Source organism: Palaemon carinicauda, chromosome 25, assembly GCF_036898095.1.
Source record: "Palaemon carinicauda isolate YSFRI2023 chromosome 25, ASM3689809v2, whole genome shotgun sequence".
Classification (NCBI taxonomy): Eukaryota; Metazoa; Arthropoda; class Malacostraca; order Decapoda; family Palaemonidae; genus Palaemon; species Palaemon carinicauda.
Genome location: NC_090749.1, coordinates 23,748,444 through 23,772,281, shown reverse-complemented (window position 1 = coordinate 23,772,281; position 23,838 = coordinate 23,748,444). Strand labels below are relative to the sequence as shown.

The window sequence follows — 23,838 nt, the reverse complement described above, 5'->3', positions numbered from 1 at the left end:
TATATATCTTCCTGTCGGGATTATCTTATCATAAAAGATGGTAATCCATTTACTGGAGGTAACTGGATCTGGTTCATGCTCCCATACCTTATCTTTAACTTCAATTTTGTATTCTTTACATATTTTTCAATGTACAGTATATATTTACAGATCTTATTGTGGCGAGCTGTGTAGTGACCATTTGCAAGCGGGGTCTGGCAGGCTGAAACCAGATGATCAACACTCTCAACTGCTGCATGACAAAATCTACACTGATCGTTTCCTGATATGTCCACCATTTTCTTTAAGCAGTTTGTTAGGACCCCTTGGTCTTGTGCTCCTATTATCATCCTTTCTCCATCAAAACCTAAATTTCCATTACTTGTACATCTGAGTGACTGTTCTTTGTCCATGTAATCTTTTTCAAGTTCTTCATGGAATATTTCTGCTCTTCCATGGTGTTTCCACCTTTCCATTCCAAGTTTTTCCTCTCTAGAACTGACTTTCTGCCTGGTCTTCCTGGCTATCATTGTTGCTGGAGTCTGTTCAGTTACCTTTGTTTCTTCTAGCAATTCTCTTGCGAAGTTCTTAGCCTGCTTTGTTATTGATGTTAGTTGGGCCAGGGTTCATTATGATGTTGGGCAACCTTTTTGATGTATTCATTCTCAGGGCATTTTAAGTATTGCCCTATACTTACTATTGCTGCTCTGTAGGCTTGATTGGTTTCAGTTATGCCTAGTCCACCTTCTCTGCGTGGGAGGTATATTCTGTCCATGCACTGGTTTCTATATGTGACTTTATGCAAGGTGAGAATCTGCCTAGTCTTATCATCTATCCTATCTATCTCACCTTGTGGCCAGTCTGCAATACCAAAACCATAGGTCACCTTTGGCATCGCTAGCTGATTTATGGCAGTGATCTTATGTTTTGGTGATAATTCTGACTTACAGATCTTCTTTAGGCGGCTGAGGTATTCTTTCTTTATCTTCTCTCTCATTTTCTTGTGTTTTATACAATTATTTTTTTCTATTCCCAAGTACTTATATGCAGAATCCTCTGACATATCTACAAACATACCTTCTTCTACTCCTATTCCTTCTGATGTTACTTTCTTTCCTTTCTTGATGGAAATCTCAGCACATTTATCTAATCCAAAGTCCATGCAGATGTCACTTGAAAATCTGTGGACTGTCCTAATTAGTTCTTCCAATTTTTCCCCCGTGTCTGCATATAGTTTGAGGTCATCCATGAAGAGCAGGTGGTTCACTATTTTGTTGTCTTTTCTACTTCTGCTTCTGCTTAGGTCTTAGCCGGTGTTAAGGTCATACAAGATTTTACTAAGCCGGTCTATAGCCAAGCAGAAGAAAAGTGATGAGAGGCTGTTACCCTGGAATATTCCTCTTTGTTTTTTTATGTCCGGAATTACTATCTGGCCCTCAATGTGTTAAAGATAGATGATGGTCTTCCACTTAACCATCTGAACTGACAGGAATGATCTTATTTTCTCATTGATGTTATATAATTCCAGACATTCAAGTATCTCGGAGTGTGGCACACTGTGAAATGCCTACTTATTGTCTATCCAAGCCATACTAAGGTTCATTTGCCTTTTCTAATAGTCGTCTGGTATTGTTTTGTTAATTAGCAACTGATATTTGGTTCTAAGTTTGTTTCTTGTACATCCCTCTTGTTCTTTTTCCATATATTTACCTTGATCTAAGTGTTCATAGATATCATCTGCTATGATTCCTGTGAGGTATTTGTAGGTTGCTGGTAGACAGCAGATGGGCCTATATCTGTTGGAAAGATCGGTCTCACAGCTCATAGGGAGGAGAGTGGTGTTTCCCATTGTGAGCCACTCTGGTGATTCTTCTTCTCCTAGCATCATTCTTGAAAAGACTTGTTTTTTAGTGTTGGTGTAGCACTGTGATCTTTTTTAGCCAGAAATTTGGAATCTTGTCTACTCCTGGAGTTTTGAAATTACTACCATATATTTTTTTTTAGTTTTCTTGCTAACTTTTCTGTGGTGAACCTTATTGGAGGCATTTGTTGTTTCAGGCTGTTCTTTTGCCTAATGGTATCAATTCCCTGAATTCTCTTGGTGTTGTGTCGCGTCTTCAAACAATGGCTTCCAAAACCTCTCCAGATCTTCCATGCTAGGTGGTGTTCGTACCTCGACTGTTTCTTTTACCATATTTCTATACACAACCTTTGGATTTTCACCAACCTACCTGTTTATCTGTTTTGCTTTTCTCTTATGTTCTTTGTTTCTTTTTTGTGCAACTAGGGCCCTTACTTTGGCTTAGTGTTCTGCTAGTTTTCTTCTCGTTTGCTTATCATCTGTTCCATAGTTTTTTTTTATTTTTCTTATTTTCTTAAGCAGATTTTGAGTGTGATTTTGGCCTTTCATATACGTGGGCATTTGCCAGATCTCTGTCCTTAACTGGTTTATTTTATCATGTTGTTTCTTTTTCATGTTGGCTCTACATTTCTTTTCTTTGGCTGGGTTCCTCTCGTCTCTTTATAATCTTGTATGATCTTACTTTGTATGTACCAAGCTGCACCATAATTGATATGATTAATTCCTGTCAGACTTAATCCTGCCGGGACCATTCTAGCAAGACCTGTGTTGACTTTATTCACCGAAGCTTTAAGTTCTTCATTTTCTTTAAGTTTAATCAGCTTGGATCGATCTTCCAGTGATATTGCTTTGGTTTCTTCAATTCTATTGGCCAGTGTGAATTCTATGATATGTTGTGAGATCATTACACTGAAAAAATGCTTTGTCACAGACATTGCACTTGAATTGCTTCTCCCCAGTATGAATTCTACGATGTTTTGATAGTTCACCTTTACAAAAATCCCTTTGCCACATTCACTACACTTGAATGACCTCCTCCTAGTGTAATTTTTATAATGGGCTTCAAGATGTACTTGTTTAGAAAATATTTTGCTACATTTTCTGCATATAAACTGGCCTCCAGTGTCAATTAGCATGTGAATGTTGGTGTTAAGTATTTCACTAAATTATTTCCCCTCAGTCTCTCTCATATCAACGTTAGTGTTGGTTTTGGGATAATTTTCCTGACATAGATAGGTGTCACAGTCACTGTTTTCAATCTTCTCTTTTATTTGATTTACCTCTTTACCGACTTCCCCTTTATCACATTCCTCTTTCAAACCTACATTTAAATAAGTCTTTACAGTTTTATCCTCCTTGCTGTCTTCCTTTCGGCAACCTTGTAGATCATCCTCACTCAATGTTACATCATAGTCATAACAATATTTCACGTCAATGTCACTTGACTCAAATAACTCTGGGTATGCTTTGAATTCTGGCTCTGCTTTGAATTCCATGTCTGGATCCATGAAAAGAGAACCATCATTAAAGAGCTCAGCACTGTAAAAAAAAACTTAATCATTATTTTCCAGCTTCAATGCAGAGAGTAAAGACAAATCTTCAATTTCACTTTTCACTTAAAATTCTGAGGAATCATATTTCCTCAACCTTTCCTTATTACAAAATGACATCCTATTCAATACTATCTTCAAAAGCCAACAAAGAGAAAGTTAATGCTGAACTGTTTATTCTGACATACCATATATTGCATCAAAGTCTTCCAGCATAAACCTTTATCCCAGTACAGTTTCTCTTGCAGATAGTTCCTGTAGTTTACACAATCTTGCCACAAGAGTTGGATGATTATTTCCTTTGGGATAAAAAGTCTGAGATATTAGAGAACAACTAGAATTGGAAAAGGGAAAGGTGAATATGTTGAAGTTTTCTAAAATAAAAGGGCAACTTTCTAAACTGTAATTATCCTAAATGTACATAACAGGTTCTTTATTCTATTCTCTTCTTCATTTATTCTTGTTATACATTTGAGCATCTAAAAATCCCTTTTCACCCCTTTACATATTTCGTAATGCAAAGCAACTTCTGTGAGACCATCAGTTACATTGGGTATACAGTACAAAGTTATTCACTTCAAAACCCAATTCCCCAAACAAACAGATCAAATATCTTAGTATTGTTATCATTTTTTTTCCTAGCAATATAAACTAAGTCCTCCATAAAAAGATTATTACTTCAGCAGAGCTAAGTCATTTAATTAGCAGTATGACTTTAGTGTAAGCTGGAATGGCCAATGAAAAAGATAAAGTTTCTCATTACTCAGCTTATTGCCAAGCATATCAGCCGAAAGAATCAACCTTTCCTTTGGACAGTGAGTGACAGAGCTGTCCCCTTATGTGTATTTATACCAAAGAATGCATTTTAAGGGTAGTTCACCACTTAGGCTCCTAGTTTGTACCAGAAAGCATTTCTATCATAGTTAAATTGTATCCCTTTTCATTGAAGTATAGAGTCTCTGAGTAAAAGCTCTTAACTTATAGTTATTCCACATCAAACCTGATCTGTTACCCTTCCAAACATGATAGGCTTCCTACTTCTCATAATAAGCATGTCTATAATCATCATTAAACGAGGGTTTAACTTTCACTTGTAACTTTAGCACATAAGAGGGAATACACTTATTAATCATGCTGACCAGATTCTCATTCAAAAGAACAACAGGCTCAGCACTTTTGTACAACTGTGATTAATTTAAATTCAAAAGATCACTCAAATGCCATTCCAGTCTGCTTGAGATTTTATATAAACCTTACATAAGTATGACACATCGGGGATAGGCTTCCCAGTCTGGACTAGTAATGAAATTAAGGTAGATCAGATGTCCCAACTGGTGAACAAACCTCACTTGTTAAAATGTCAGGGGAATCAGTGTATATTAGCTCAAAAGCAGTTATCACACCAGTGAGTAGCTTCACTTATGGTTTGCTCACTGTCTGTTTTAAGAGCAAAGTCCTTAGCTCTTTAGCCATGGCAATCAGTAGGAGAAACACAATTAAACACTCCCTATAGTGAGCACTAAAACTACAAACAAAAACAAAAGAGATCTTTCCATCATTTTGTTGTATCTTAGCCATAATGTTAAAAAGGCAATCGAAGGTAAAATCATCTATGACTGGATTCTAATAGATCGAACACAAATAGAAGTTGTTATCCCTGGCACAAACTTTAAATACCTAAATCTCATGACACCCATATTTATAACAGGACTTATGAGAAGCAGGGTACTCAGTCCTAACATACACCGCTATTTCCCTTTCCCTAGGGATGACACCCTGTTTCAAAATTATTAGTTTATTAGAACCTGTAATTAGGAGTACAGATGAGAGCCTTATTTCAGTTATCAAAATTTCTAAACATGAAAGTATATCATACTGTCTGGAGGTAACCTCTATGTGCTGAATATTGGCATGCAGTCCAAGAATATTACAATACAGTAAACAACATTGGTGAAACCCAAGACCAATACGGTCCCGGGTTTTGCTCAATGTCTTCAGACAGGATAAGAATTAAAAGCAATAAAGATTCATCATACTAAATACAAGTTTAACAATAATAATATCAACAAAATGTGCATATATATATATATATATATATATATATATATATATATATATATATATATATATATATATATATATATATATATATATATATATATATATATATATACAAAGTGACTAATACAATACATAGACTAAAAGTAAAATTTCGGATAAAATTAGTCAAAAGGGCAGTGACGACACACCATGAAAGGCTAAGTACCCTCCATGATATGCACCTCAATTGAAGGGAGGACAGTATGGATGGTTTTGAAAATGAATACTTGTAAGGAAGATGAAGAAACACATAAGGAAATCCAAACCTCTTGATAAACCACTAGGCATCCATGACCCATCTATCATACTTGCCCAACACACCATTTCAAAAGCTAAGAGGAAGAGAAAAGGTAAAATAGTGTGACCGAGTGTACCCTAAAGCAGGAGAACTCTAACCCAAGATCACAGTAGAGAGGTTATGGCACTATCTAAGACTAGAGAACAATCGTTTGATTTTGGAGTGTCCTTCTACTAGAAGAGCTGTTTACCATAGCTAAAGAGTCTCTTCTAACCTAACCAAGGCATTAGTTAACAGCGTGAGTAAAGAAGAATTGCTCATTTATCTCAGTGTTGCCAGGTGTATGATAAATTAGGAGAATGTGTAAAGAACAGGCCAAAATATTTCGAGTATGTGTAGGCAAAGGAAAAAGTGAACCAAAACCAGAAAGAGGGATCCAGTGTAATAACTTTCTAATGGTAGTAACACATAGTACCACTAAGAGTGGGGCAACAGATCTCTTAATCTTTAAAGCTAACATCCACCACCATTCTTGCTTGGTTAGTGGCTACCTTAACAGACGTCACTGGGGAAACTGAGACAAAGTTAGATTCAAAGGGGAGTACCAGGAGAGATATAGCCTTAGCTACCAGCTCCCTTAAAAAGACCATGGAAGGGCTACCTGAAAGACTGAAGGAAGACCAAGCCTTCCTTACATCAAACTCATCAATCTGCACAGTTACAACATAAGTCTCCAGCCTCCAAAGGGGAGTGACAAATGCTAGTGGTTCCTCACGCATCAGTGATCTGAAAACTCGGCCGATGTACATCTGAGTTCTCCTGATACCTGTAGCATACTCCCTGAGGATCAATCCTCAGGTGCATAAAATTGTGGAATCGAATTTTTTTGGTTAAAAAGAACGTTGTAAGATTCCTCCTTTTCTGTTGCAATGATACAGTGCATGATACAGTGAAGAAATATTCTGCCAAAGCATTACTAACCTCCGTTGCTCCAGTCACATATTGACCTTTTACCTTCAACGCGGATGGTGGGTTGGAGGTAAATTTTTCTACTATCTTTTTTACTTTCCCCCATACAGATGAAGGTGGTGTTCTACTATTGACAGAGGAAACCAATGATATCTAAGACTGGCACCTAGGTTCTTTCTTTACAAAGATTTTTGTTTCTCCCTGCCCGCAAAAAAAAAAAAAACGAAACCGCGAAGCGAGAAACCGCAATTAACGAGGTCTGACTGTATTACTTTTGAGAGGGGTACCACTTTCACCTCTCAATTGTGAACATCATTAGCGAGTCTCCTGAGTATCATACTACATCTGACAACGGCCTATAACCCAGCAGCCAATAGAAGGGTTGGAAATTTTTATTGCACTCTCAAAGCAGCTTTGATGTCCTTCTGCAAAGACTTCAAATGGTTTGATCACCTTCCCTTTGTCCCCCTGGCATGAAGAACCACTCCTGGGGACTCTCTGGATGTCTTGGCAGCTGTAATGGTGTGAAGGAACCCGTTGGTCATCCCTTCTGAATTTTTTCCATCTGCAATATCCTCTGATATTCACCAGCACCTACATCATGTTGTGGGAAAATTTACTCCCTCTCACCATACTTACAAGTACCCAGCAAAGCAACACTTACCCAGAGATTTACACGCCACAACGAATGTTGTCTTGTGCACCGATGTAAGCAAACCACCATTGACGTGCCCTTTCCAGGTCTTATTTCCTCATGATCCGTTGCAGTCCCAAGGCTTTCTTAATTAGGATTCGTGGTAAAGAAGACAGGGTATCTTGATTATCTAAAACCTGCATATCTCCTGCAAGATGACCCACCTACAGTTTGCCTCTCTAGATCCATATGCCCTATTTCACATGCATGTCTTTTTTTAGGAGGGGAGCCATGTACCATACGCGTTACATACACGCTCATACAGAATAATGATATTGCTTTTTTCATCTATTGCTCTCTTCCGCACTGATGATAGATAAAACATGGTTCACATTGTTTGAGTTTTTTGACATTGTTGACCTCAACTGTTTGTATAAAGGCTCGTTATCTTGTTGAATAAAGGTCATTTGCATTCACCTCACCTCTGCGTTAGTACTTATCAGATACCTCCCACACTTCTTACACAAATGGAAACGTTCCCAAGTTTTTTGTTTGATCGTTATCAGATGAGTAGCAGAAAATATTAATGCATGAACGCAAGCTTGTACAAAGCCTCTGGAATAAAGTATTTCAAGAAACTAAATGTAGGGGAAAAAATCCAAAGGCATTTAGGATGAATCTGCTGCTATGCATAATGCTAGGCAACAGCTTTACCAATGTACTAGAACGGTCTGTTTTTATTTACTCTTGGAAGATTAGTGTTTCACACAAGGAAGTCAGAATTCTTGCCTTTTATTAGGATAGAGTTGATCGTGCATTTACAAAAGAGATAAATTACATATCTAAATCAATTAGTATTTCTTCAAACAACTGACTTTTGAATCTCCAAGTCAAGTCGTCCAATTTGGAACCTTTACAAGATAACCTGTGATTATTGCAATCTTACAAGAGAGAAAAAATTAGCAGAAAAATGTCTAATCTTCCAAAAGCTTTGTCTACTGCCTTGTGACAGAGATTCAGGCTATCAAAGGAAATTGTTTCCATAAACACTTTCTTAAAATTTGAATGCTGGATAGCATACAATTGCCTATCGCAGGAACACAGGTTTCTTGTTAAGAAAACATCCTTAAATTCTAAGCCTCAAGTGATGTCCTTGTACAAGCGATATAACCACTTATTCTAGATTCCCAATTGCTTTATGCACATTAGAGGCCTAGTCAGACAGTTAGTGGCTCAAGGAGCTTACTGTGTTATCTAGTCTCGCCATGAGCCTGATTTGAGCTGTAATCCTGAGTTGTGTTGTGAGACTTGATTGCATGCGGATAAGAGATTCTTTGTTTTAAGCCAAACTCTCCGGTAAGAGGATATATTTGCACCTTTGGCGCTGCAATGCAAGATCACTGTGAGGCAGAGTCGAGAGGCGCTGAAAGAATGTTTGTTCCAAGAAATAATCTCACAAAGGTTTTCTCCTTTAATGTCAATATCCAGGCTATCTGTGAGCCCGAATCTGGTCACGACCCCAAATCACAGGCTAGCCAGGTCTTCAGGTGTAGAGAGAAAGCTTTTTTCAAACAAACCTCTCAGGTGGGAAGGCTAGCTTTCACTCTTGTTGCCAAGATATAGACTTCCTAAGAGCTTGAATTGCATCACGAGCCAGACTCACGAGGGGAAGAGAAATCTCTTGCTTCAAGCAAACTCTCAGGTGAACGAAAAACATTCATCTTTGGCACCACGACCCAGGTTTGCTAGAAATTGCTTACATTAAACGAAACTCTCAGGTGAAAGGCTAGCTTTCACCTTTTGGCGCCGTCAGTCACTGCGACAGCTGTCAGAATCTCATAAGAGTTTCAAAGAGCTAGGACACTCTGCGTAGGAATGTGAGAATACTTCTGAGCTGCCTGGATAGATAAACTACCAGGGTAGAAAATCAGGTCACCACAGCAAATGCATCTGCAAAAACCTTGAAGGGTCGACAAGCTCAAAGGAAAAAAAAGGCAGGCATATCTCTCAAGTGAAAGGCTAGCTCCCATTTGAATACACAGAGGGCACTAATAGTTACATTCTAGAGAAATTTGAGGTTTAATTGCTGACCAAGTCGTGTGATCAGCTGCAAAGCTACAGCTTCTAATAAGCATGACTGGAACGTTAAATCAGCAGGACTCGCTAGACTGCTTGTTGCTCATGTGTGTCCATCAACAGATTGACATACACAGATGTCACAATATCCGAACAATATCCTTTCTAGAGGTTCTCTGATATTAAAACTTCAAAAGAAGTCTAACTTTAAGGTAGTAAAGATGTTTATCTTTAATCAACCAAAAGAGTAAAGTAGTCATGATATAATCAAAATACAACTCTAGGACAACACTTCCGAGACACTAACTCATCAACCGAGAATTTAACAAAAAGTAAGTTTCATTGCATAGATAGTTAGGAATGTGGTCAGAGACATCTGTCTTTGACCATAGCTGATATCAAAGGGAAGAAGGGGAAGGGGCTTCTCCCAGCTACAACTGATTAAAACCGGTCGGTTGTTTACACCTTGTTAAAAGTTTTATAACAGTATGCCAGCTGGCACTGATTTCTCCTTCTATTGTAAAAAAACATGGGGTATGTATAGTGTGTAGGAATAATTATCAATCTTCATGAGTAAAGCTCTTATTTACAATTCAGTGGTATTTTAGTAAAATACTTGTTTGCCGAATGGTTCACTCTAGTACCCTAATAAGTGTAGGGCATTGCATGAACCTGAAACAAAACAACATGGTTATGAGATGATTGATGGGAGATGAGAAAAAAAATTTAATTGCAATTTACTGTACAACAAAATGGTAAAATCCAAAAATAAAAAATTATAATTTAAATACTTGACCACGAATACTATAACGAATAGAGAAACTCTCTCACTCTGGGAACAGGAAAGGCCTCAAATTCTTCAGAGTGGTAATGATGTGAATTTTTGCCGTGTTCCTCAGCATACTCACAAGCACTGGCTCATGTGTGTTCACCTGTGAAAGCAAAATAAACAAGCATTCTCGCTCATCATCTTATAAACAATGTGGTACAAAACCAAGGAACCTTATTCTTCAAAAGCAAAGACTTCTTGTTCTAATGATCCTCATTCTCTTTCTCTTACTCCTAAGTGGAAATATTGCCAATCAGACTGTTCTTCTCCTGTGAGTGACACCCCAAGAGACACTTCCCCTCAAAGAAGGAGCAAGCCTGACCAAAACCCTTCATCTACTGGAGATCGAGATTCCAGTACAGCCACATCGTCTGTATCCTCCGAATGCTGAAAGTCTAAGCTGAAGTCTAGTGCTAAGGCATGCCCTTTAATACCAGCTTTCTCTAGTTCCTGAGATTTGTCTCAAGGATGAGATTAGTCAATTTCAGAAGACACCTCAAGGCATGGGGATTATGCTTCCAGGTAAGATCCTCCCTCAAGTAGGCAGGAAGAAAAGACATGAGACATTTAGGATGAACTCTCAACGCCCCACGAAACGAGGTCTTCCTTGAGATTCGATTTGCATTACAAGAGACAGAATTCTATTGGTTAATCACCTTTGTTAATTAGGAATATAGGAGAAATTATATTAATTTCAGCTCGCATGGACCCTCCCTTTTTTAAATCATAAATTTGTTATTTTTCTGAATGAATATTCTTATGTTTAAGTAGTCGAAGAATAATATTTGTTCCACATTATTAATAGTTACCATTAGATCATATTCATTCGTTTTTTTTAACAGGGTTTTCTTAGTACTTTGCAGGATGTTAACTGAACTTTTGAATTGGTGTGGGTTATCAAAAAAGTTTAAACTCTTTTTCTAATACCCAGTTTTTGACAGCGAGGTTAACCCAATTGTACCTTGCGTTGCTTCTCATCCATCAGGAACATTCGGGAGTGTTGGTCCCTTGTATATAAAGGACAGGTGACGAGCGAGAAAAGCAGACGAGACTTAGTTACACCACCAGTGTTTGGAGACCTTTTCCAGTTACACCCTGTGTGACTCTGAATGTTGGTGACTACGCACAATGATAAAATATCTTGAAGAAGATAAAGAAGTTCAAAAGTTCATCTGTTTCAACTTCAGAAGCTATGTTCCCACATTTCAACCTTTTGTATCTTAAACTAAGCAACGGCGTCTGTCCCTCGCTGCATAGAAGTTTGGAAAGTTAACTCTAGACCTTCTTCGTAAGAGTTTTGTATGTTATTAATTGGTTTTTGGTGTGCTGTCAGTATTTGGTGGATCTTGAGCATCGTCTGCACCCAAGACAAACAGAATGAGGATCTGTCACCTGCTCTGATTTGAAGGTGCTGCACGAGGGCCCTTTGATACCAGGACAAACCGCATCATAATAAGTCCTACAAAACCAATTAGACTTAAAAAGAAAAAGAAATAAAGAGAGTTTATTGCCAGGCTTAGTAAGGGTAAATGGAAGAGAGAGCACGTGTGTCTTCTACCGAGAAAAGATCAAAAGTGGATGTACAGTCTAGCTAAGTGTATGAGTGGGGTGGTTGGTCTATTCACTGCTACCCATCGTTAACTAGCAGCAGGTTGTTTACCTCATGTAAAAAATCTATAGCTCCTTTTCCAACAAGCCGGAACAATTTATCCATAGTGAAGAGCGAATGGTGTGTATTTGTGTAGGAACAAATGAACAATTCTAATTGATAGTTGTAGGTAACATAAAAACTGTGACATAGAATAATAACACTGCACAACCAATTGTAATATACCTCAGACATGACAGCAAGACCAAATGCACAAAATACAGTAAAAAAGAAAAAAAAGGAAAATCTAAAACAACCAGATAAGGGAGTCCAGTACAGTTGCACTCTGCAACGGTCAAAGTCTAAATGAAGGTTGAACTATTTGCCAGGTAGGTGAAGCATCCCCGCTACCTGACGGCCAGATTCTTCGCCAACATTATGCTCCTACTGAAGGGTGATGCCATGAATTTCATTTAGGAACAAAGCCAAATTTGAGAGACAGTAAGAGTGTGTGCATACTGCTTGCGCATAAATTCAAAAGTGGCAGTCTTAATGACTGGCAGGTGACCGGGTCTTATACCCCACATGCCTGTAGTTATACAATAACTACTTTGTTAAATTTTTAATATCCATTCAAGCTTCACTGAAGTCATACTCCATTAAAAAGACAATGGTTTTTACCTAATATACAGAGTCCATACTTATGGGGGACTGTAGGGGATCTAGTTATTTCATAATCATGCCTTTTCATAAAAGACAATTTTGTCATATCATAACCACTTTTTTGGTCGTTTCAAAATCTACAAAGATTTGTGACTTTTTTGAGTGGTTTGTTGTACTGTTCTTTGTTGTTGGTGGTAATGTCAGTAGTAGTAAGGTGAACTGCATTGTTGTTAAAAAATAACTTAATGGCTAGATCTAATTGGTCACGAAATTAACAAACATATACGGTTATGATATGGTGAGGTTACAATAAGATATTTCATAACAAATATCTTGACAACATTTACTTACAGAACCCGACTATTGTCAATATTAAGGACTTTAAATAGCTAATTATTAAAAAGTTTGTGTTTGCAAGTCATAACAAACAACAGAGCAAGTTATTATCAATACAGGGCCAAATAATAGTACAGTAACTAGGGACCTTGAAAAGCAATTATCACCATTCAAATAGCAATACTTTTTTTTAAGATTTTACTATGGATAAGGTATGATAATAAACATTGGTTAGCGTAGAAACAATCGTGGTACGGCTTATTTGGACCGTGGCTGATTTGCACCAGGCTGATTCAGATCTTCTTTGGCTCTTTCGAACCTCTACTAAGGCTGATTTGGACCTTCATGGTTGGTTGACTCGGACCTTATATAAGCACCTGTTACTGAACGTACATTTAATGTAAAATTAAAGCAAAAGTTATCAGCGTTAAGAAACTTTGGCCTCCGTGGATGAGGAAAAATAACCCAACACAACCCAAAATAACTCATGCTTTACTCCTTCATTAATACAACTATGTTCCCCAGTGAGAAGACTTTGAAAGTCAAACTTTCTTTCATTGCATTAAACAGATGGGTAGCAGAGTCATCCTGAGGTTCACCTAAATCCACAAATTAGTTTTCTAGCTTGCATTTATAAAAATTTTATACCAATATACATAGTTGTTTTGTAGCAATACGATCTGATGTTTCATCTATTATTAGGGAAAAGAGCCTCTTTCTCAATATTCCAAACAATTCTCTCCCATTTTTTTTCTCAAATACTTGGCTAATTATGTTACAAAACATAATAAACAGAGAAGCCAGACTGATGAAAGGTGGCCCACTCCTAGAAATGATCATACCTATCCAAATTGATTTACAATGGCTGCGTATCACAGTCAGAATTGAGTTTAAAATATGTAAAATATTATCAATCAAGTTATCAGAACCGGACGTCATAAGTATCTAAGAGAATTGCTACATATTGTGTAGCCAACAAATTGTGTTGAAACGAAACTAGTTACAGATTGTTTCAATTTATTGGAACACAGATATGTGTCTGCTTTAGGCTCTAGAGCATTTAAATGTGCACCCCTGAGACTATACAATAAGCGCCCACTACACACCTGAAAGACTGAAGATATTATTAAGGCTTTCTAGAGGAAACTAAGACTTTCTTGTTTTCTAAGTACTTCAATAGTGTGGATTTGACAATAAACAAGCAATATGTGGTGTGAAATGCTGGAATGCCTTGGAATGCACATGGTAAAATGAGTGTGAAGGTCCCAAAGTAGGGTTCCCCTGCTGTATGGGACCAGCCCTTAAATTAAGTATAATGCGTAATCCTTTGTTTTTGTTAATCATTAAGATTTTGTTAATCACCCAACATGAGGAAATAAACTTAATGTGTATCCCTATTGAACGGAGTATAATTTGGCTTGATTACCATAAAATTACCCTAATAATTGCATCACCCAAAACTCCACCCTAAAGAGATCCCAATTACCTTAGTTAAGGGTAATAATTCCTAAAGTGGAAGCCTTGGATTTATAAGCCTCTTTATGTCAAACGTAACTTTGTGTTTGTGTTTGAATCATTCAGAACAGACTAGCAAATGGTCCGAATGAGCCTTACTAATTATCCGAATCAGCCTAAATACATGGTCTGAATCAGCCAAGAGTAAGGTCCGAATCTGATCCGAATCAGCCACGGTCCGAATAGGCTACGGTCCAAATCAGCCAGCATTTGAAACAATCATTAGCTTGAGTAAACCTTATTCCTACAATCCCAGTTTTAATCACAAAAACTAAACGTAACTGTTGTGATAAAAATCATGGATGTTAGTGTTATGTGAAACCAAATTGTATGCCCCAAACAGCAGGCCATCTTATGTGATCTATGTGAAAGATGGACTCACAAGACATGTCGCACAGATGAGTGGCTTTCTCATTTTAGTGTTGTTATTTTTTTTAAATATACTCACTCTGTAGACACTATATTAAGGTCTTATTTCTACCTGTATGTATGTATGTATGTATTTATGTATTTATATATGTAATAAAGATGTGATAAAATACGATTGCGATGTTTTCTCTTCTCGAGTAAACCATAAGTACATTTAGTTTTGAACAATTTTAGACATGGAAAAGTAATGAAAACAATTAAAAAATAAGTGATATAGTTGGTATAAATATACATATACTAAAATAGTTACTTCAATTCAAATGTTCTTATAAGTGATATGATCCCTATGTATGTTACACAACTGCATTATACAGAGGAAATATTTGCATCTAGGTGATAAAACAGAAATATACTTTGATGAACATTTACATATACGAATTGAGTATTTCAATGCAGTTTACAAACAAAGAATAATAGAACCAAATAAAAAAAAATCACTTATCTGTATAGATTAAGAAACAAACAGAAACACAGTTAAGAAATGACCAAATTCTCAGATACGAAATGACTACAGACGAACTCATCCGCTAGTTCTGATCGGTTACGAAATGACCATACATATACGGTTATGATATGGCAAAGTTACAAAACTACAGTAATCCACAGAAGCCCAAACCTTAATTAACCTAAACCAGTATACCTTCTTCTTAATTAGCAAACATCATAGTAACTTTAAGCTGCAATTATCATAGTAACTTTGAGCAGTGAATTGGTAAATATATACCAACCTACCTAAGCATGCAATTACTTTTTAGATAATCCATATTTGCTGCAGAAGTTTTTGCAGGTGAGAACTGAGAAATCAAGTTCATTCTGCCCTCACAACTGCTGTAAACATTTACTGGTTAATGCTTCAAATCATCAAAATTTAGCGTTGTCATTATAACTCGCCATTCAAATTAAGGATGTTACTAAACAGATTAAAGCAAGATGCACCCAAATCTAAATTCCTATTGAAACATCTTTATATTTTGATGGAATCTAGAAGGTTTGAAGATTGGCAGACACTGGCTAGGATAGGTGCTAATTTGTTCTATCAAAGAAATATTTGTTAACACAAGATAACCCAACCTCAGCAAGATGTACCAGCATCAGCATGTCATTAAATAATACAATCAGAGATTGGGTATATATATGTGTATGTATATGGTTTTAACCCTCGTTAATAGTACTGTTTAAGAATCTTAATTTAAGCAACCTTGTACTTACCAATCGACTGGCATCCATGCAACTTTTCCCAGAAATGCTTTATTCTGTATAGAAAAATCCTTTAGTTAATATTCACCAAATAATGGAACCTACAAAGTTAATATTGGTAGTAGTTTTGCCAGGGCACTAGCCATCCATCGAGATACTACTGCTTGAGAGTTATGGGGTGCTTTTGACTGGCCAGACAGTACTTCTCTCTTGTTACGGCTCCTTTTCCGTTTGCCTACACATACACTAAATAGTCTGGCCTATTTATTACAGATACTCCTCTGTCCTCATACAACTGAAAACACTAAGACTACCAAACAATTCTTCTTCACCCAAGGGGTTAACTACTGCACTGTAATTGTTCAGTGGCTACTTTCCTCTTGCTAAGAGTAGAAGGGACTCGGTAAAGTTTTACTGTATTACAGATTCCGATTTTGAAGAGAAAATATATTTTTTTCTGTAGTAAATAACGTGATTTGACCGAATTTGACCTTCATTTCAACTGCAAACAAACAAAACAACTAACTTTAAGTAGCAAAACTGGTTGCTGTTATTACGGATGAAATGAAGGTGAAAACCGGTTAAATCACGTTATTTTCTACAGGAAGACATATATTTTCTGTTAAGATGTTTAAATATAATGTCTACTGTTATGTATATTGTGTTAAAATGTTTAAATATAATCACTTGTTTAATTTCCGTGTCACTTCACTCAAGTATGTACTGCGAACGATAACAATAGCATCGTTACCAATGATACACAGCGTTACCAACGTTACGATGTCAAATGCTACGGTAATATTGCCATAGGTATTTTAAAGATTTTTTCATATACCTTTTTACACAATATATAAAAAGGTACAAAAGGGTACAAAACCTAACAAACCCACCTAACCTAACCTAATCTAGAAGTTCCCAGGTCACAAACCTCACGTATGTACTACGAACGATAACATTAGCATCGTTACCAATGATACACAGTGTTACCAACATTACGGTGGCATTGCTAACGTTAGCAATGCCACGGTAATATTATCATGTGTATTTAAAAGAGTTTTTCCATATACAGCTTACATAAAAAGGTATAAAAAGGGTATAGAACCTAACAAACCCACCTAACCTAACCTAGAAGTTCTCAATATAATGCCTTTTGTTGAATGACTTAACTTTATGACCCGGACGACGAATCTTGCGGCACCCTTATACGCAGTAACAGTATAACACTGTTGTTTCTTTTTGGTTTTAGATATCTTGGTTTGGGTATTAAAGTAATATATGTGAATGTCTCTCCTGTAAAATAGGAAGGAACGGCACTTGGAGCACTGTAAACGTTGAGGTATTACATGGTGTGATTTTAGGAAATTATCAAAATTGGATGTCGTATGAAGAAAATCACCATGAAATCTAGCAAATGCTTTTAGGTATGGAATACTGCAGCCTCTACAAGTTTCTATAACTTCCTCCATGGCAAAATACGAAAAAAAAAATCTCACTTGAAATAATGAACACCTGACTAGGGCAAAGGTTTCGAAGGAAAAAAGAATTTAGTGGAAGGGGTATGAATAGACCACTTAAAGAGATAAAGGAAGTGGGTAGGGAAATATTAACTGACAACCCCCTTGTGCAAACTTCCAATACGTTTGGGTATGTGATTGGTTATGGAAAAAACAACGGAGTCTAGAGGGTGAACATGAATGAACTAGAATGGGAAACTTCTCCAGAGCAAGCATTTATGTGAAATCGGGGTGTAACAAGGTAATAACAAAAGTAATATAGGAAGAAAAAATGGAATGTATGATAAATAATATTTAATGGGAATATAAAATTGGAGATTTTATAAGGTATCGGATAATAAAACGTGTAATGCTGGGGTCAACCGTAATATGTATACGAAGATATTACAAAAAAGAAATGGTATAGATGAACTGGATCAAGTAATGGACATGAATAAAGCTGGTGAGGAAGATGAATAGTTACATTTCACGGATAGAAAAAAAGAAATCCTATTGTTGGAGAACGAGCCTCGGTGCAGTTTACAGACAAAGAACAAGAAGGTGGAAACCTGCTATGTACAAATGAACGAACGGGAGTGACTACAACCTGCAAGTAGAATGAGAAAAAATAAATGAAAAACACTGCTAATATTAGCATGTTACGTTAACATTACCACAGATCTACATCACACGTTGGCCGCTCTGGTTACCAAATTTTTTTCATGAGACATAGCCTTTGCAACGGCTCCTCCAAAGTTTATCCAATTATACTGTTTTGTCTTTTCCTTCATTTATTATACATCCAAAATTGTAATGTATAGGAAAAAAGGTTTGTTTTATGATTACATATCATTTCCCTAGTACTGTATGCTTTCCCCACCCAAAACCCCGAGTTCCCACTGGGGGTCCCCCACTATTGTAGGATATATATATATATATATATATATATATATATATATATATATATATATATATATATATATATATATATATATATATATATATATATATATATATATATATATACACACAGTAGGGTCCCGAATTATGCGTGTTCGAATTATGCGATTTCCTATTTATACGGTCAGTAGTTTAAAAAAAAAAATTGTTTCTGCAAAGCTGTTCAAAGTCTGCAAGTCAAGCACTACAAAATATATCAAATCTATTGTCTTTTTGGGTATATTGGTAGCCCTAAATGCAGTGCTTGATAATAAATGTTACTAAACGATATTTATCTTACATTTTATTAACATAATTTCATAATAAATAGCCTATTTAAGGAAAAAATTCCATATCAACAATGAAATCAACTTTTAACTATGTGAACCCAGCTGACAAAATGTAAACAGAATTTTGGTTACATTCTTGGCAATCTTTATCTTTCTATAACCTTTCGATAATTTTAACGGTATTGTTAATGAAGGTATATTCAAGCATTATTTTTATTTAGTATAGAATATATAAAAGCTTTAGTTTTCCTTGTGGTTATTCAAGGTTTTCACACGTAGGCTGGGTTCGTTTATCGGCAGTGAATAGCGTAAATATCGGTAACAAGTCGGCAATATTTTGTCATCTTCTAAACAGTATAGATTTGCTTTACAATGATTTGTTTTGTATAGTACAAGGTGTAATTATAAAATCCTCTCTCCAAGAGAGAGAGAGAGAGAGAGACTCAAATCTCTCTCTCTCTCTCTCTCTGTATGTGTGTAAGAAATAAAATCTTAGTTCAAATATTACAACCGAGTTTAAGAATTGGATTAACATGACTATTATTAGTTGCGGTGATCATTTCATCGCTTCAAGTGGTACAAGAAACAAATAGATGGCATTCGATTACAACAGCTGATCTCTCTCTCTCTCTCTCTCTCTCTCTCTCTCTCTCTCTCTCTCTCTCCGGTATTATACAATGCTTACATATACTGTGGATGAAGAACCCAAAATAGGTTTTATCAAAAAGCGTCAATTAAATATAAAACAAAAATATTATACCGTGTAAATCCATTTCAATCGTAGCTTAAAATATGACAACTGATATCGTCAGCAAACCACTATTTTTAGGAAACTTCACTTTCTCTAGAAAATTGCTATTATTTAAATAGTTAATTGTGCTTTAAGAAAACCCTGTACTTTTGTTTTAAAATTCGGAAATGTTTTATAAATCGAGTATTGCTGACTTATTTTTGTTCAACTTTTGGCTGTGATCAGATCAGCTGATGTCTAGCTCTCGCTTTCAAGAATATGAGCATACGAATACAATAACCAAGCATTGTTTATACCATTTTTTAACTTATTCAAACCATATATACAGTTAATACTACATAAGCACCAATGTCTTATAACCTATCATATTTATTGTTTAGTACATTTAAAACCATCATATCTCTCTCTCTCTCTCTCTCTCTCTCTCTCTCTCTCTCTCTCTCTCTCTCTCTCTCTCTCTCTCTCTCTCTCTCTCTCTCTAACAAATGAAATCTTTGGTGTTTTACAAAGTTCAGTTTTATTAAAAATCAAGCATGATTCAATTTTCCTTACTTCTCCAATCTCGCACCATCTTTATCATATCGAATGGTCTAGCGGTAACCTAATTGTTCGAGGACTTTAAAAACCGGCTTAGGACTTTCTTCTTCTTTTAACTTTTTCCAAATGGTTCCATAATTGAGGTGGGCACAAGTTGACCTATAACTGCAGCTAAGAAAAGTATTTTTGATATGGAAAGGACAATTATCTTTCGTAACAGTTCAGAATTATCGTAAATTACCATACTGTTAATAGCGGCTCTTTGCTATTGTTGATTAAATGCATGAAAAAAAGTTTTCCCGCCTTGCTACGAATTTAGGAATTTATATGGATACGGCAAGTAAGATATTTTAATAACATAATGTTTACTAAATGCTTTTAATATCAATAGTTAGCACTTTAATCATGTGTGTTTAATACGTTCGTTTGTTTATTATGATCGAAGATGAAGCGTACAGTAAACAAATGGAAGGTTTCTGTTTCAGGTGGTGTCATAGAGGAAAACGTTTTTTCATTCATTTCAAAGTTCTAAAAAAGATTAAGTAGAACAACATTGGTAATAACAAAATCATCATATAAAACTAACCAATACAAAGATGTGTAAATACGTTCGTTTCTTCGTTATGATCAGAGATAAACGTAAACAAAACAATGGTCGTCATTTTTCATTGTGCATTTTGGCGTGTTTAAGAAACTCGTGATATAAAATCTCCTTTATTTTGATAATTTAGGATTTTCAATGATACAACAAAAGCTACTCTATACAGTGATGGTTTTGCTATTCACCAGTTGTGTTATACAATAGATATAACAAACATCAAAATTTGTCTGTATTTTGGGTCGTGTTATAACGAGAAATATACGGTGTTTACACACATCCTGGTTGTAACTTTAACCTTTTTTTCAAGTCATTAGAACTTTAAGGTAAATTAAATGTTTAATTTATTTACCAGAACAATTTGATATTATAAAATGATACAGTATAATACATACAAAGTATTGGAAATGGGTGGTAAACACGTTTAAATAGGCAAGTTGCTGGTTGCCATGGCCCAAATGTAATCATTTCTGTTAGTGGTGTGTTTCGAAATATGCGATTTTCCATTTATACGAGGTCATTGATCGACCAAATTCTAGCATAATTCAGGACCCTACTATATATATATATATATATATATATATATATATATATATATATATATATATATATATATATATATATATATATATATATATATATATATATAAACGGATTTTGAGCGAAGCGAAAAATCTATTTTTGGGTGAGATAGCCATGACGTACTGATGGAAGGTTCCTTCAGTAGCTTCCTTGGGTATATTTAACTACAAGGATATTCCCAGAGAATTAAACCACAGGTTATCACAGAATTCTAACTTCTGGTGCGAGTATCCTAAAGGTTTCCCTTTAAGACATCGTATATCAACAGGGGACGCATGTATTAACACGCCACATAGCTATCTGCACCCCATATAGAGTTAACACTTCGATATGGAAAGGTGGAGAATAACTGGGGAGCCGTTCCACAGTTACACTTGTCCGTGGCTACTTTTGGTACTCGAAACGTAAACAAACGGGCGCCATTGCTAAATGACGTCACGTCCGTCCTCATCCTGATGCCAGCTCCTTGCTAATCTCCATGATACAGCAGGACAGGGTGGGGCCTGAAAGGCTGGACTAGAATAGAAGGGGGGGTACATCAGGACGTCATGGCTATCTCACCCAAAAATAGATTTTTCGCTTCGCTCAAAATCCGTTTTTTGGGCTCAAGCCATGACGTCCTGATGGAAGAGTACCAGAGAATCAATGTATCGTGGAAAATTTCCCCTTATTAGAGTAAGTGCCAAGGGCTCCGAATAGAGGTATGTAATGTGACCTCGGTAGAGGTTCCGTGGGGATCCAGCTTCCTGCCCCCCTGGCAGAGAAGTCCCAACGGGCTATACCAAAATTCAAAGTGGTCATCGAAGGGCTACTCACCCTGCGGAGAGTTCGTGAAGGACTCGGAGACAAGACAGAATGGTCAATATTCGTGTAGGAATATTTTCAAGAGTAGACGAGTGATAGTTAATCACTATATTCCATGATTTAGAGAACAATCTGGTCTGGAAGGTATGACGAAGGTAAGTATTCAAGTAGGAATATTACACAGCATGGGTGAGTATATAATACAGAAAATTTATATTATTCTTCTCATTTCAAAGGAAAGGGGTAAATGAAACTATGACAATCATGTATTTCATAGTGGTAATAGGAGTGAAGAGAGACGCACAAGTAATAAAATAGACATTTTATTTCATAAATTGCAGGTTATAGTAATAATAAATGCAATAAAGGATGTAAAGTTAATTTACGATAATAAAAAATGTACATAGAAATTAGAAGACTTCAATCTTGAATCTGAAAGAAATTTCAAATTTAGAAAACACAAGTTCCAGAGGAACGTCAGTCTATATCAAAGAAAAAAAAAAACACATCATGCCCTAGGGCATGTGGCACTCATGTGAAGTCTATGACATTTCACCTTGGTAAGATCAGTCTATTAGAAACACTAAGTGTCCATGAAATCACTATGTATCGCACGAGGGTCAACACAGGCACCCGTAGAGTTAAAGTCCCAAGTAACTCGCTGTTCTATGCAGAGTTAAACGGCAGGTTTCATAACACTACCTGCGGCTACCACGAAATGTTTGACTTCATGCACTTGCTTCGTGTAGTGCTTGAAGAAAACGCACAAAGATTTCCATCCTGTGAAGCTCTTGAGGCTTTCAAAATCAATACTCTAGAAGAAATTCAGAGAAGACGCGACTTTTCTAGGATCGTGACCTGCGGGTGTACTGTCAGGATCCGCTCTGCGAATGAAGTAGGTGATTTTCGCTCTTAGTTGTTTCAGTGATAGATCGCTACCCGATGTTTCTCCTTTGAAGAGTTGACCTCCACCAAAGTCTGAAGTTCTTCGAAGATAGACCTTGAGACTCTCTACTGGACATAGAGAGACATCTTCCTTCAGGGAGCAGATTCTCCAGGGGCCCCATCTCTTGGTGGGTAATTCGTTTTTTGCGAGAAACGTCGGATCAGGGAAGAGGGTAAGTTCTCCTGTATCTGCGAACAGGATATGACCCTCGTCTCTTGATAATGCCACTATTTCGCTGACTCGGGCTCCCGAGGCGAGAGCAAAAAGGAAGATAACTTTCTGAGTCAGGTCCTTGAGAGGGCACGAATCGTTGTCCAAGTTAGAGGCAAAATGGAGCCCCTTGTCCAGGGACCGGGAGATAGGTTTTGGCGGAGGTGCTGGGCGTAGTCTAGCGCATGCCTTTGGTAGTTTATTGAAGATATCGCTGGACAGATCAATCTGGAAGGCGTACAGTAGTGGTCTAGTCAAAGCCGATTTGCAGGTAGAAATCGTGTTGGCTGCTAAGCCTTGTCCATGAAGGTGAATGAAGAAGGACATGCAAAAATCAATGGTGATTTCCGTAGGATTTTTTGCTTTGACGAACGAGACCCACTTTCTCTAGGATGATTCGTATTGCCGTCGTGTGGATTCGGTCTTGTATTCCTCGAGGAAGTCTAGACTTTTCTTCGAGATCCCAAACCTTTTCTTTGCGGCTAGGGAGACAAAATCATGATATGAAGGTCCCTGACTTTCAGTGATGAAGCGAAGACAGTCGACTTCTGTACTTGCTGAGAGAGAACTGGGCCCGGGAGGGGAATCAGCGTGGGCTGCAGCTCTAGGATCAGGGGGTACCAATTGCTCAGGAGCCACTTGGGAGCCACTAGGGCCGCTGTCCCTTTGAAGGTTCTCAGTTTGGAGAGGACTTTCAGCAGAAGGTTGGGGGGAGGGAACAGGT

The 23,838-nt window shown here is 36.8% G+C and overlaps 1 protein-coding gene across 1 annotated transcript; it reads right to left on the bottom strand.

Annotated features, from left to right (window-relative positions):
- Positions 1-589: 589 nt before the first annotated feature.
- On the bottom strand, positions 590-1,228 carry LOC137618933 (uncharacterized protein T26G10.4-like). The gene has a single exon (XM_068349136.1). It carries the CDS (start codon positions 1,226-1,228, stop codon positions 590-592), a length of 639 nt encoding a protein of 212 aa, XP_068205237.1.
- Between the last annotated feature and the right edge of the window lie 22,610 nt (positions 1,229-23,838).